Here is a 13,563-nt window from a genome sequence, read left to right on the forward strand (position 1 = left end):
AAGTATTCCCCTTTCCGTATTTCCCTTCAAATTTGTTCTTTCCCTGACTCTTGAACCTGCACAGGACTAGAGTGTTTCTTTTCAGTCATTTCTAACCCTTTCTACACCCATATACCTTGCTCACCCACAACTTTATTCTATAGCTTTGCTTTTATTTACTATCCACATAACACACATTCTATTAGCAAAATTTACCAATAATATGTCTAATTGTGGAGAAGGCAGCTTCTATGAGAGCAGAGAGTTTTGCTCCAGTCAGTTATGACCTTCGATGACTACCACATAGAACATAATTTGTATTTATTGAATAATTATTCTTCTTTTGTCCTAAAAATTTCACAGTGGTGGCAACACAAAGATTGAGCAATTGGTTGAAAAGATTTACTTTTTATCCTGGAAAGCAGAGATGGCATCATATTTCCATAATAATCATGGTTATCTTTTACTGAGCATATACAATGCATCAGAGAACAGGCTACACCTTTTAATTTTATTCCTTCATCTAAGATTAACATCCTCAAAAATAATTTGAGGTTCTCAATTTTGAAACCTGGTTGTTAACGAAATCTTCTATTTCTTTCTCATAGAAAGTCTTCCTTGCCAGTGGCATCTGAATGTTTGAGGTGGACTTTATTGATATGTAATGTGTGACCATCAAATGCCTTGAAAGCCAAGCACAACTTAACCAAGAGGAAATGATGTAAAGGCTTACACCTGATACATCAGGATTCTCCCATGACACTGATGTTATCTTAATTCTGTTCTCTTTGCTCATGCACAACTTCCCTGAGAGTTCTTCCTCCATGAGATGCATATACATTCACTTCTGTGTTGTAAGTGCTGACAAGTGTAAAAGTGGGGCTTCCCGCAATATTAACTCTTTCTCAGTATTAAGCACCTTGATATTGGGACCTTTTTATGACTATTATCGGGAATCATTTGCATTTAATTGTACTGGCTATTTCTTGAATATTTTCCCTGGCTATTTGCTGTACAATATGTACTCAATCAGATCTCATCCTCTTCAATTGAGCAATTGGACTTCGAATACACTTCTCCTGTCTTTCTTAGCACCACTGCCTATTGAGAGTGCTAGAGTCGAAGAGTGAGTGGAACTGTGCCTTTGGGCATTCTCTTTAGAACAGAGAAAAGTTTAGACACATACAAAAACATGTCGTTAGAGTGAATCTCAGTTTAGTTGGGGGGAAAATCAGGATTCTTCTAAAACTATAAATTCAGGAGTTAATATTATTTTATACTTTTTGGAAAAGCCTGATACCTGACATTCAGTGATGACAACAAATGTAGTCTCTAGCCAAATGAGGTTCTTATTTATAGTACACTAAGCTCATAACAGAATATGTGGAAGATTTCCTCACCTTCCTGAATCTTGACTGGCCAATGTGCAGAAGAATGACCTGGGGAAACTGGACAACTGTCAGGGAATTTATTCTTGTGAGCTTCTCCACATTGTCCTATGAGCTACAGGGACCTTAGACACACTAACATCAAAGGAGCGATACTGCCTCAGAGTAAAAGGATAGAAAAAGAAAGTTTAAGCAAATGGACCAAAGAATCAAGCTGGTGTAGCCATTTTAATATTAATATCTGAAAAAATAGACTTCAAATGAAAACTTATCAGAAGATATAGGAAGGACACTATATGCTCATCAAAAAAAAAATCTACCAAGAAGACATTGCAATTCTTAACACCTATGTGCCAAACGTCAGCATCTGCCAAGCAAAGACACCTGAGTTTGTAAAAGAAACACTACTCATCTTAGAGCACATTTTGACCCTCACACACTGAAGGTGAGAAGCTTCAATACCCCACTCTTGTCAATAGACAAGTCATCCTGACAAAATCTAAAATCAGAAATGCTGGAGCTAACTGACATTATAAACCAAATGGATCCAACAGGTATTTCTGAAGATTTAATCCACATACAAAGGAATATACCTCCTTCTCAGTACCCAGTGCCACTTTCTCCAAAATTGACACATAGCAAACACAAAGCAAGTCTTAACAGATACAACAAATGCATCCTGTCTGACCACTATTGGCTAAAGCTGGATATCAGAAATAACAGAAAGCTTGCAAATGCATGGAAACTGCACCAAATGAGAAATGGGCCATTACTGAAATAAAAATGGGTCAAGAAAAAAAAATAAGAAAGAAGTTAAAAGCATTCCCAAACTGAATAAAAATGAATATATAAAATACCAAAACTTCAGGGATTCAATGAAGCAGTTCTGAAGTTCATAGCACTAAGTGCCTACATTTAAAAAAAAAACGGAGAGAATCATAGAAAACTAGAGTAAAATTATAATGCTGCCTTATTGATTATTTCTATTTCCAAGAACAAATAGGGCTGCTGAAAACCCTGGAGTCAGGGAAGACTGTGTTTGAAATCAAAACGCTTCACAAGCATTACCACTTCTTTGAACGCAAGCACTAATTAAACAGAATTAAAAGAAAAATCAACAAAAAGGAATCTACGGGTTTATTTTCGTGAGAGAAATTTTTGGTTACCACTGCCAACAAATTTCCACAAAAAGAGGCTAAGGCAGAAACAAATCCATGGAGACAGTTGTAGAACATTATTTTAACGAGGTAAATGTGTGTTACATTGGTTTCTGTTGCTTTAGTTAACGATGCAAAGACACGTTACATTTGTTTGTCTAAATAAAATTAACCTGGGGTCAGGAGGCAGAGTCAGCAACTGACAGGAATTGGTAGGGAGAAACTAAGTGTAGCAAGCGTTTTTTTTTTTAAGTGGGGGCTGAGCAGAAGGACACCCCATTTTCTATGGAGACATGAGCAGGAAGAGAAGGTTAGCTACTTGCTATTTAACCTCTCTGAGTGAGCAGAATTTCTCCTCAACTTTTGAATCCTGAATTCTAATCCTGAGAGAAATTTAAAGTTTCCTTTAGGTGCCTTCATAGAGCTGTTGCCTGAGGGAACAGAATTCCTGCCTGACCACAGCCCATGTGGTCACTGCTGGGAGCTGCAATTGCAGTTGCAACTGCCAGTTGGGACCGTAGTTGCTTATTTCCTAATCAATTGTCATGTTTTTTTTCTTCACTCTTTCTCCTCATTCCTTTGAGTAAATTTGGACAATGCTGTCCTTTTAGGTATCAAGCATATGTACTCTCACTATGAAGTCACAATGATAAAGTCATTGATGGAATTTGTTGTTCTGTTGTAGGAAGAAGAGAGAGCCGCTCATTGGTTCCTGGCCTTTCAGCCCTGAAATAATCACACAGAAACTGTGTTTATTAAATCACTGCTTGGCCCATTAGCTCTAGCTTCTTATTGCTAACTCTTACATATTAATTTAGCCCATTTCTATTAATCTGTATATCGCCACATAGCTGTGGCTTACCGGGTAAGGTTCCCAGCATCTGTCTCTGGCAGCTTCATGGTTTCTCTCTGACTTCACCCTTCTTTCTCCCAGCATACAGCTTAGCTTTTCCTACCTAGTTCTGTTCTTCCCTGCCATAGGCTCAAAGCAGTACTTTATTCATTAACCAATAAAAGCAACACATAGACAGAAGGACCTCGCAAACCAGTGTTCTCTTTACTGGAAACATGAATTAATCACTGTACAATGCGTAAATGCATGATGAGGGAAAAAAGAGTAAATTCCACCTGTCTTGACCCTTTCAGATGCATCCTCTATCCTCAATACCTTCTATTTGACTCAGAGTACCTGGTGGGTTTATGGATTGTATAAATAGGTTTCCTTTTTCTCTGGATTTTACTTGGAATACAGTATCAGAGGAGAGAATTACCTTTAAATAACTTTTCTCATGGATTGCTCACACATATAACCTAGTTCATAGTTCTTGCCTGGTGGTTTTTGTACACAGCTACTATCCCTGATTCCTAGTTCCATTCACTTAGTCCTTAAGGACTAATTATGTAGTTAATTACATACTCAAGTATGTAGTTAATTACATACTTGAGGCATGTCACTATTTCTTAATGGTTTTAAATCTTTATATTCACATTTATAAGGCTTATCCTGATAAATAGTATATTTGAGTCTCAAAAAAGAACGCAGACAGTCAAGAGAGGCTCATTTATTCTACTTCAGTGTTCTGGTTCCTTCATTACCCACCCCAGACACAGCCACACTACACATGAATGCACACATAAGTAGCACCTAGAGCATGGTGAAATATTAAGCAATATTTTCAAATTTTTATTTGAAGCTGTAAAGAAATTAAGAAATGACAAAAGAAAACCTAAATTAGGATCAGGGATAGACAACAGCATAGGCCATAGTTTAAAGATAGATTTTTGTATTAGAGATTTTCTAATTCTTAGAAAAGACTTTTGGATCATGATGTTAGGGTAATGCAGAGGGTTCAAGATTACCACATACCAATTATAGAGCATCACTGCTAGAAAGACACATGTGAATACCAATTATAGAGCATCACTGCTAGAAAGACACATTGTGTATTCACACAAAAAATACAGAAGCTAAAAGGTCTTCACTGTCAAATGATATATCGAGAGGAAGCATGTCTTCCCCCTTTTTGCTCCATGTGTTATTTCCTTCTCCCTCCACAAAGAAAGTATGGGATAAATGTTAGGGTGTGTGTCCATGGACAAGGTTCAGTGATAAGCATTTTACCATAACTTACATTCATAAGGAAGACTATCTAGCATGTATTATACTTAGGAAGTCAAGAGAAGCTGAGTCAGTGGGTGATTCTAAGCCTGTTTGAGAAGTTCTTCGTGGCTACTTTCCACAGAGCTCCTTGACATCTTTGTTCCTCAGGCTGTATATGAGGGGGTTAAGCATAGGTGTCACCATTGCATAAAAAACAGACACCAATTTCTCCTGCTCTTTGGAACACTTTGGTGTCATGTAGGTGATAATTGCTGACCCGTAAAAAAGGATGACAACCATGAGGTGAGAACCACAGGTAGAAAATGCCTTGAGTCTTCCTGCAGCTGACTTCATCTTGACCACAGTCACTATGATGTGGCCATAGGACACCAGAATTAGGGAGACAGGTATGAGGAGAATCACAACCCCCATGAGGAAAATGGCCATCTCTGAATTGTGAGTGTCTGTAGATGCCAGGATCAACAGTGCAGGGGCCTCACAAAAGAAATGAGCAATACTGTTGCTGCCTCGATAGGGAAGGCTTAGTGTGAAAGTACTGTCCACCACAGACACTAAAATGCCGCTAGTCCATGATGCTATAGCCAGTTGGATACAAACCCTCCATGTCATGATGCTAGGGTAATGTAGAGGGTTGCAGATAGCCACATACCGGTCATAGGACATCACAGCCAAAAGGACACATTGTGTACACCCAAAAATGAGAAAGAGCAGAAGCTGAGCCGCACAACGTCTGAATGAAATTACCTTTTTCTGTGAAAGGAGATGGAAGAGAGCCTGAGGAACAATGTTGGTAGAAAAGCAGAGATCAGCCAGTGACAAATTACACAGAAAAAAATACATGGGTGTGTGAAGCTGAGAGTCAATCCGAACAAGAAACATGAGAAGTAGATTTCCGAGCACAGTGACCAGATAGACACCCAGGAATAAGATGAATAGCAGCTTCTGGGTGTGGGGGTCATCAGAGAGTCCCAGAAGGAGAAATTCGGTCACCTGAGTGTGATTTGTCTGTCTCATAGTTCATCTCCTTTTTCAGCAAGAAGACTCTCTGAATACAGATGTGTATAATATAAACATTTTTTGCTTCAAAGTTTGGAGGACCTAGAGATAATCCCAATCACTGGGAAACATTTCAAAAGTTCACTTTACTTGTTCTTCAGAAGATAATCATGCTACAGCACTTTGGACATTCCCGATGCTTGTATGACAGTGCTTTGTGAGATGGAACATCTGTTGTTGGTATCATCTGGCGAGTGGTGAGTAGGTAAGAAGACTCATCTGGATGTCAGATTTCTGATAACACAATGATGAGTCAGATTGCATTAATCTGGAAAACTACAATGTGAGGTTCCAGTGTATGATCAATTAATTCCTTGAGGCGTATGCTCTTCTCATCACATTCCATCTATCTTATGATTGTTTGAATTTTTCAAAGATACTTTGGACATGTTGTCTCTTCCCTGAAAGGACAGTCACAAAAGTGTAAGGGTTCAAAGAGCCAAAATATCTTATCAAACTCACTGCTTTCTTAAGTAGAGAAAATAAGCTCTCTTAAAGGAAGACAACACCTCAGAAGGTAAACCTGATTGATAACTTTTGACCATTCTGTCCACAGCATCAGCTGTAGCTCTGTCAGCATGTTATGAATGAAATTCCATGGTAGTGGACACACCGTCACCATAACAGAAATTCCATTTAAGCCATCGGCTCAGCTGGTTTCCTGGTATTCGCAAACAGTACTAACTCCCTGCACTGAGCCAATCATCTTTCATTTCCTCCCGTTATTTATCATCTACATCTCCCAAAGACTATGAAATGTCCTTTGGAAATGATGTCAGTCTCATCAGCTCCTTTAGAAGACATCGAGTTTATTGTTCAGTCTGTGATCATGAACTGAGTAAACAAAGATACTTTTATTTATACTTGAACAGAGTTTTTAGAAGGCATGCTAATATCCTTAGAGAGATTGAATAAATTTTGAATAATAATCAATTTCATAATGCTTTTCTAAAAATAAAGAAAATTTAAAGTATAAAGTTTAAAGTCTTGTGAAAGGGTTGAGTTATCTAGTCCTTTATCTGGAAAAGGTTTTCAAAATAGTGTTTTAAAATGCACAAAAATAAATATACAAATAATCACTAATGAAATCATTCGTATTAAAATACAGTTATCAAGATAGTTTTAGAAAACAGATACACACACAACTTTGAGCTTTATCAGCACGATAATGAATATGATGTATCTGGATCAGCACATTGTTATTTATGATGGTGGGTCTGGAACAACTTTATTTCAAAATAATTATAGCTTTAAATATTTAGAGACATGGTCAACAAATACATGTAATGTAAAATACTTTGGAGTTCTACTGCTGGAAAGTCAGGTATTTTAATGCTAATTTAGCTCAGTTCCTGAATTTAGTAGATGTCAAAGTCTGTTAGAAGGACGTAATACAGAGACAGAGATTTCACACCCAGTTCAAAGAACACATTTTAGTCCAGACTGAGGACCACTGAAAGCATTTCCCTTTAAAATATGAAAAAGACAAAAGCACATCTCACCTGATCTACTAGCAGGCTCTTAGTATCTGGATGGAGCTGTGAGTCTAAAGTGACACAATGTTTCAACTCAAAACAGGCTTTAAGACTAAAGTTGGGATAGCCCTAAGTGGGAGGGTCCTACTGCACTTGTGTTCAACTAACTAATGCTTTAGTTTCTTATTCGCATGTGTGTAGACACTCTTAACAAGACAAGATGGCACAAGCCCTGCACCACTCTGTCAGATACTTTTATTGTCTTTGTGACAAAGTGCAGAACAAAGTCAATGTAGGAAGGAAGGGTCTGTTTTGGCTCACAGGGTGAGGGTTCAGTGCATCATGGTGGGGAAGTTGTGAGAACAGAAGTAAAGGTATGGGTAAGTTCACATTACATCCATAGTCAAGAATCAGGGGAAGAGATAAATGCTGCTAATTAGTCTGTTCTCCCTATTTATTCTTTCCTAGATCTCAGCCCACAAAATGACACTGCCTACATCCAGAGTGGGTCTTCTCTCCTCAGTCAGACCTTTCTGGAAATATCCTCACAGGTACACAAAGAGATGTGCTTCTAAGGTGACTTCTAAAAGCAGTCATGCCGACATTGAAGAGTAAGTATTGTTACATTCCTATATGGCAAAATTTTAGCATATAGCCATATCCCATTTACCCATAACTGTTCACTCTTAGAATTTTTCCTCACAGTATCTTTTCTCATTCTCCACTATAAACCTCCTGTCACAATAGACACATATACACAAACATACCCACTCACAATACCTACTCTCAGATGCACAAATACGCTGGCATCATTGTATAGTTACCTTATCAGTGCGTATTAATAAATTATATTTGAAAACTTTTGTCTTTCTGGGTACCTGTAGCTGAACAAGGACAGTGACCACATCAGAATCACCTTCATTCACATCAAATATGATGTGAATCATATCATCAAATATCTGTGGTACATGATAATAATCTACAATGTTCTTGTACTGATTTTAACCTGAGTCAAAATATTCAGAGACAGGTGACTGTGAGTTCGAGACTAATGTGACGATGACTTGGTACATGGTAGGGCTCTGTCTCTGGGATGTCATGACAAAGTGAGACTCCAAACTCCCTCATTGTCTTAAAAAAATCTACCATGCAAATATTAAGGTAAAAATGTTCCCCCGGGTGACGGCAAACTTGTCCCCAAGGCCAAGAAATTTCTTCTAAAACATTGTTTCCACTGTCAAGATTTCTAACATTTCATTTATCTTTTCCTACAGTTTGGGGGGAAAACGTTCATTTCTTTACAGATAAATACCCTTCCTGTAAACACACACACACACACACACACACACACACAAAGACCAAATCTGACTCCATGGAAGTTCTGCTTATGTCTCTATAGATGCATATTGCCAGTATTCTTCACAGGGAATTTAGTGTAATTATGATTTGATAAGATAGAGCTATCCTAAGAAAAATATGTTGGCTATGTCTAAGACAGAAGATATGTAAACCCTATGAATCTAATGTAAGTAAAAACAATTCATTCCCATTCTGACCTATTTCCCACCTTAGTTCACCTCAGGCCTTGTTTTATTACTTTACCAATCTTGCCAAATGTTCCCTTCTAGAAAAAAAGAAAAACTAAAGATTAAATTAGCATATTAGAATTAGTGAGTACATTTCAACCTTGAAGGAGAAAGCCCTAGAATGATATTTGTTAAGGACTTATCTAAGCAGAGAGCAGGCATCTTGCCATAAAGGCAAAGAGCTCAGTCAAAACTTGAAAATTAAGACTAAGACAAGGTAGGAAAGAAGATTCTCACTGTCTCTCACAGCCTCCTCCTGTATGGAAAGTTTTATCAGTGTCTTCAGAATATATTGTTTCACAGTAGCTCCTTTTAAATGAGGTGAATGAAGTAAAAAGTGGAGATGTTAGAAGCTGCCTCTGGAGCAGTTATAGTTCTCAGGAGAATTCTGAATTATTAGTGTGAATGGATCCTGAGCTGTGTTTGCTTGCAAAAGTCTCCCAAATGGCTGTGACGAGAATTGGAAAAAAACACATACGTATGACTCCCATCTTGCTTACAGTTCCTATCACTAGGTCCTCCAGGGCTTCTTTGGAGAAACACTACATAATTCCAATTAAGTATTTAGTTTCTAGAAGAAAAGGAATATTGGATTGAAGATTAGCTTCAACATATACTCCCAGTATGAGTTTGAGAAAGTTTATCTGCAGAATATGAAGATAGTGTGTCCTAGATAACATTACATGAAGATAATTAGCATGTCTGCATATGATTAGAGCATTACAAATACATCTAACTATTATAATCAGGGCTATGAGATTAGGTGTCTGAATTTGGGCAAATAGCATGTATTTGACATTATTCTAAAATTTCATACACATTTTCAGAATCCTAAGTTGTCCAGATGAGGGACTGAAAATTCAACACAAATCAATTACTAAGAAAAGTTAAGCATGCTAGGTTGGACTGAGTGGAAAGAACTATGGTTTAAGACACAATCCTATTTCTAGTCCCTTCAGGATTTTTTTTTAATCATGATATGATATTAGATTTTGTCAAAAGCCTTTTCAGAAACTATGGAAATAAATGATCATGCGATTTCTGTTCTTGGATACATTTATCTGATGTACTTATCGATTTGCGTATGTTTAGCCACCGCTACATGCCTGGTATGAAGCGAAGTTAATCATAAAGAATGATCTCATGGGTTAATCATATAATTTAATGAAACAATTTTTTCTTTTTTTTCAAATATCTATGCTTTAGATGTAGTTACCGGATGATGGATTTCCCTCATATGCTCAGTAGTCAAAGCATGTAGAGTGAAAAAAATGATTTTTTTGATGTGTTCTTGAATTTGGTTTGTAGCTATTTATTGAGAAGTTTTGCATCTGTGTTCATAAAGAAGATTGGGCTATACTTTTTTCTTTTGGCTGCAGGGATGCTGTGTCATTTTCAGTTGTGATACAAAGATAATACTGGCTTTGTCAAGAGAGGTTAGTAGTTAGTATTTAGGCGTCCGTACTGGCCTGCCCTTAGAGTCCGACAGGATAAGTCCTCAGTTGTAGCCACTAAGAGCACCTCCTGTGCACATTCACTACATTCCCTTTTAAAAGGTGCGCCTGGCCATCCCCCCCCTCTTCTTCTCCACTCCCTTCTCCTTTCCTCTCCTCCCCTCCTCTCCCCCTCCCTCTCTTCCTTTCTCTTCTGCCACTCTTTTCCATAAGGACCAGTCTCTGATCTCCTCTCTGGCCCCTCCTCTCTCCTCTTCCAATAAACCTCCCATGTGAGCCCTGTTGCATGGTGTGACATCTCTTCACAGCGTTTGTTAAATTACAAGACTCACCTTTTATACTTTATGTTAACCTGAAAAGTGTTGGTGTTGATTCTTAAAGGTTAGAATTCAACAGTAAATTCATTGGTGCCTGGACAATTTTAAGCAAGATTTGTTTTTTATTGCTGTTCCCATCTAAGTACTTAATATAGAATTACTTAAGTTATTTATCTTGATTTAATTTTATAGGTCACATACATCTATAAACATATACATTTCTTTGAGATATTCCAACTTAATGAAATTTGTATTTGTTATGATGTCTCAAATTTCATCTCTTTCAATTTGGGTCTTCTGTCACTGTCTTGTGACAGTTTAATTTAGCTAAAATTCATTTAGATAAAGTTTGTTCATCTTCTTTATCCTTTCTGAGGATAAATTGTTTGTTTATTGGCTATTTATATTATTTTTATAATTTTCTTTTTTTTATTTCAGCCCTGACCTTAATTATTTCTGCCTACTGATTTTGTTTGGCTGTTAATTGTTTTTCCAAGTCCCTAGAGTATATAAAAAAGTCATTTATTTGAAATACCTCTGATTATTTTAGTGTAATTGCTTTTATTTATGGATTTCCTTTTTAGAACTGCTGTCATAATATCTCATAGATGGTGATGTGTTGTGTTCATTTTCATATAATTATAGAAATTATTTGAAGTCCTTCTTAATTTCTTCAGTGACACCTTTGTCATTTAATCACTATAAAAATCATGTGTTCTATTGTTTCTCTTGTTAATTTCTAGCTGCAGCTTATTGTGGTAAGAATAGAATAGTAAATTATTTAAAATTCCCTACATTAATTAGTATTTGCTTTGTGTGATTTTACATGATATTTTCAGGATAAAGTTCCACGGGATGCAGGTTAGAATGCTTATCCTACAATGTTTGGATGGCTTGTTTGTAGCTATGTGTTGATTGCATTTAAGCTATGATGTCATTTAACTCTACTGTCTGTTTTTGTTTGTTTGTATGTTTGTTTGGGTTTTTGTTATTGTTTTACTAAGGATGACCTATTCATTGGTGATAATGGTTGATAATTTTTATTGTTTCATATGGGCTGAGTGTCATAGTTAACTTTTATCTACCAGCTAGTTAAATATCCTCATTTTATCGGTTTATCCTCCAATATGGTCATAATATTATTTCACAGACACCTTTCCACATATTTCAATTCATATTTCCTCCATTGTTTCAAATATAGTTTTAACCAGGTATTACAACATTTTTAACTTCTTTTTTCATTTATGGATTTTAACCCTCATATCAAAATTAGCTGAGAGACTTTTTTAATGTCTATTGCTGAGTGTTTTTTTTCTATATTTGTGCCTATGCACTATATGCGTGCCTCATGCTTGAAGATACTAGCCGAGGCATTCTTATGCTCCAGAACTAGAGTTAAAAACACTGTGTTATCATGTAGGTGCTGAGAATTTAACCTTGGTGTTCTGGAAGAGCAGTCAGTGCTCTTAATATCTGAGCCATATCTCCACCCTTCCCAGGAAGACTTTATACTACATTGCATTTTATGTATTAAAAAACAGCAGTGGTTACAAGAAAGATCTGGGGGGAATGAGGTTGATGTAAACTATACACAAATAATTAAAATAAAAGTAAACATATGCATTAATTAGAACATGTCAGATAAAAAATATAAAATCCTAGAAATATCCAATTAGATGTCAGTTTTAACACAAACTCTTTCTATAGGACTTAATGTCATAAACTTATAATATTTTGTTCTTGTTGTTTGTGGCAAACAGATAAACAAACATAAATCTCAATGGAAAGAAAAAAACAGACATTTGTGGATGAGTTTTTGTTAGTAGGTCTATCACCAGATGCACAAACTCAGATCCTTCTGTTTGTTCTTTTCTTCATCATTGATGTGCTGACTGGAAACCTGCTCATCTTTATCCTCATCCTCATGTATTCTCAACTTCATACCCCCATGTACTTTTTTCTCAGAAACATCTCTCTGCAGATCTCTGTCTCTCAAATAACATTGTTCCTCAAGCATTGTTCCACTTCCTTGCAAAAAGGAAAACTCTTTCTTTTTGAAGCTGAAGGGTGACACAGGTAATAGTCACCCTTCAGATGGGATGTACAGAGTGTGCACTGCTAGCAGTGATGTCCTGTGACCAGCACGGGGCTGTGTGTAAGCCCCTACACTACTCCACCATTATGATCCAACAACTTTGTCTCCAGTTGGCTCTAGGGTCCTCGGCGAGTGGCCTCCTAGTGTCCCTAATAAAGTACCGCTGCTTTCCATCTTCCCTATAAAGGGCAGAACACAGACATTAATTTTGTGAACTTCCTGCTTTTTTAAAGGTGGCTTCCGCAGATACTTACAGCACAGAAATGGCCATCTTTGCAATGGGCATAGTGATCCTCTTAGCACCTGTCTCCTTCATCCTCATCTCCTACTGGAACATCATCTTCGCTGTGATCCAGATGCAGTCTGGAGAAGGGAGGTTCCCATCTCACTGTTGTCCTCTTCTATGGGTCTGGAATATTTAACTATAAGCAGCCAAACACCAAAACCACAAAGAAGCCGGATAAGATAATATCTATGTTCTACACAGTGGTGACTCCAATGCTAAACCCCATAATTTATAGTCTGGGGAACAAGGATGTCAGAGGAGCCTTTGGGAGACTTTCTGCAAGGATGTCCTTCTTTCACAAGAAATGACCCATGTGTCTGAGTTTGGTCACCATGGTAACATCTTTGAAAATGGAGGGGGATTGAGGGAGGCTATTATTAAGTCATTTCAGGAAGAATCGTGAAACAGAAGAACACGCTGTGGAAATAGTGACCACTCTAAGCCATAACACAAAGAAAAGAAAAAGGGTGGAAAATTAGGGTTTATTATCATTGTTGTTGCTATTATTATTATTATTATTAAAGGTGGGAGGTACTATCTTAATGTGTACATAATTCAGCTACCATGGACCTGTTTTAGGCAAAAGTACAGCTAAATCTGATATCACAGGCCACAAATCCCAGTTTTATGTCAATTTGGCAAAATCTC

General features: G+C 37.1%; 1 protein-coding gene and 1 pseudogene across 1 annotated transcript; one reads left to right on the forward strand and one right to left on the reverse strand.

The window, feature by feature from the left end:
* Window positions 1-4,713: 4,713 nt before the first annotated feature.
* Window positions 4,714-5,660, reverse strand: LOC125395253 (olfactory receptor 2D2). The gene is given in 2 exon segments (XM_048426561.3): window positions 4,714-4,775; window positions 4,778-5,660. Coding segments are annotated over 2 exon segments (945 nt in total).
* Window positions 5,661-12,314: 6,654 nt separating this feature from the next.
* LOC148121524 (olfactory receptor 2D3-like) lies at window positions 12,315-13,223 on the forward strand (annotated as a pseudogene).
* Window positions 13,224-13,563: the final 340 nt, after the last annotated feature.

The sequence above is a fragment of the Myodes glareolus genome, chromosome 7, assembly GCF_982192425.1.
Source record: "Myodes glareolus chromosome 7, mMyoGla1.1, whole genome shotgun sequence".
NCBI classification, from domain to species: Eukaryota; Metazoa; Chordata; class Mammalia; order Rodentia; family Cricetidae; genus Myodes; species Myodes glareolus.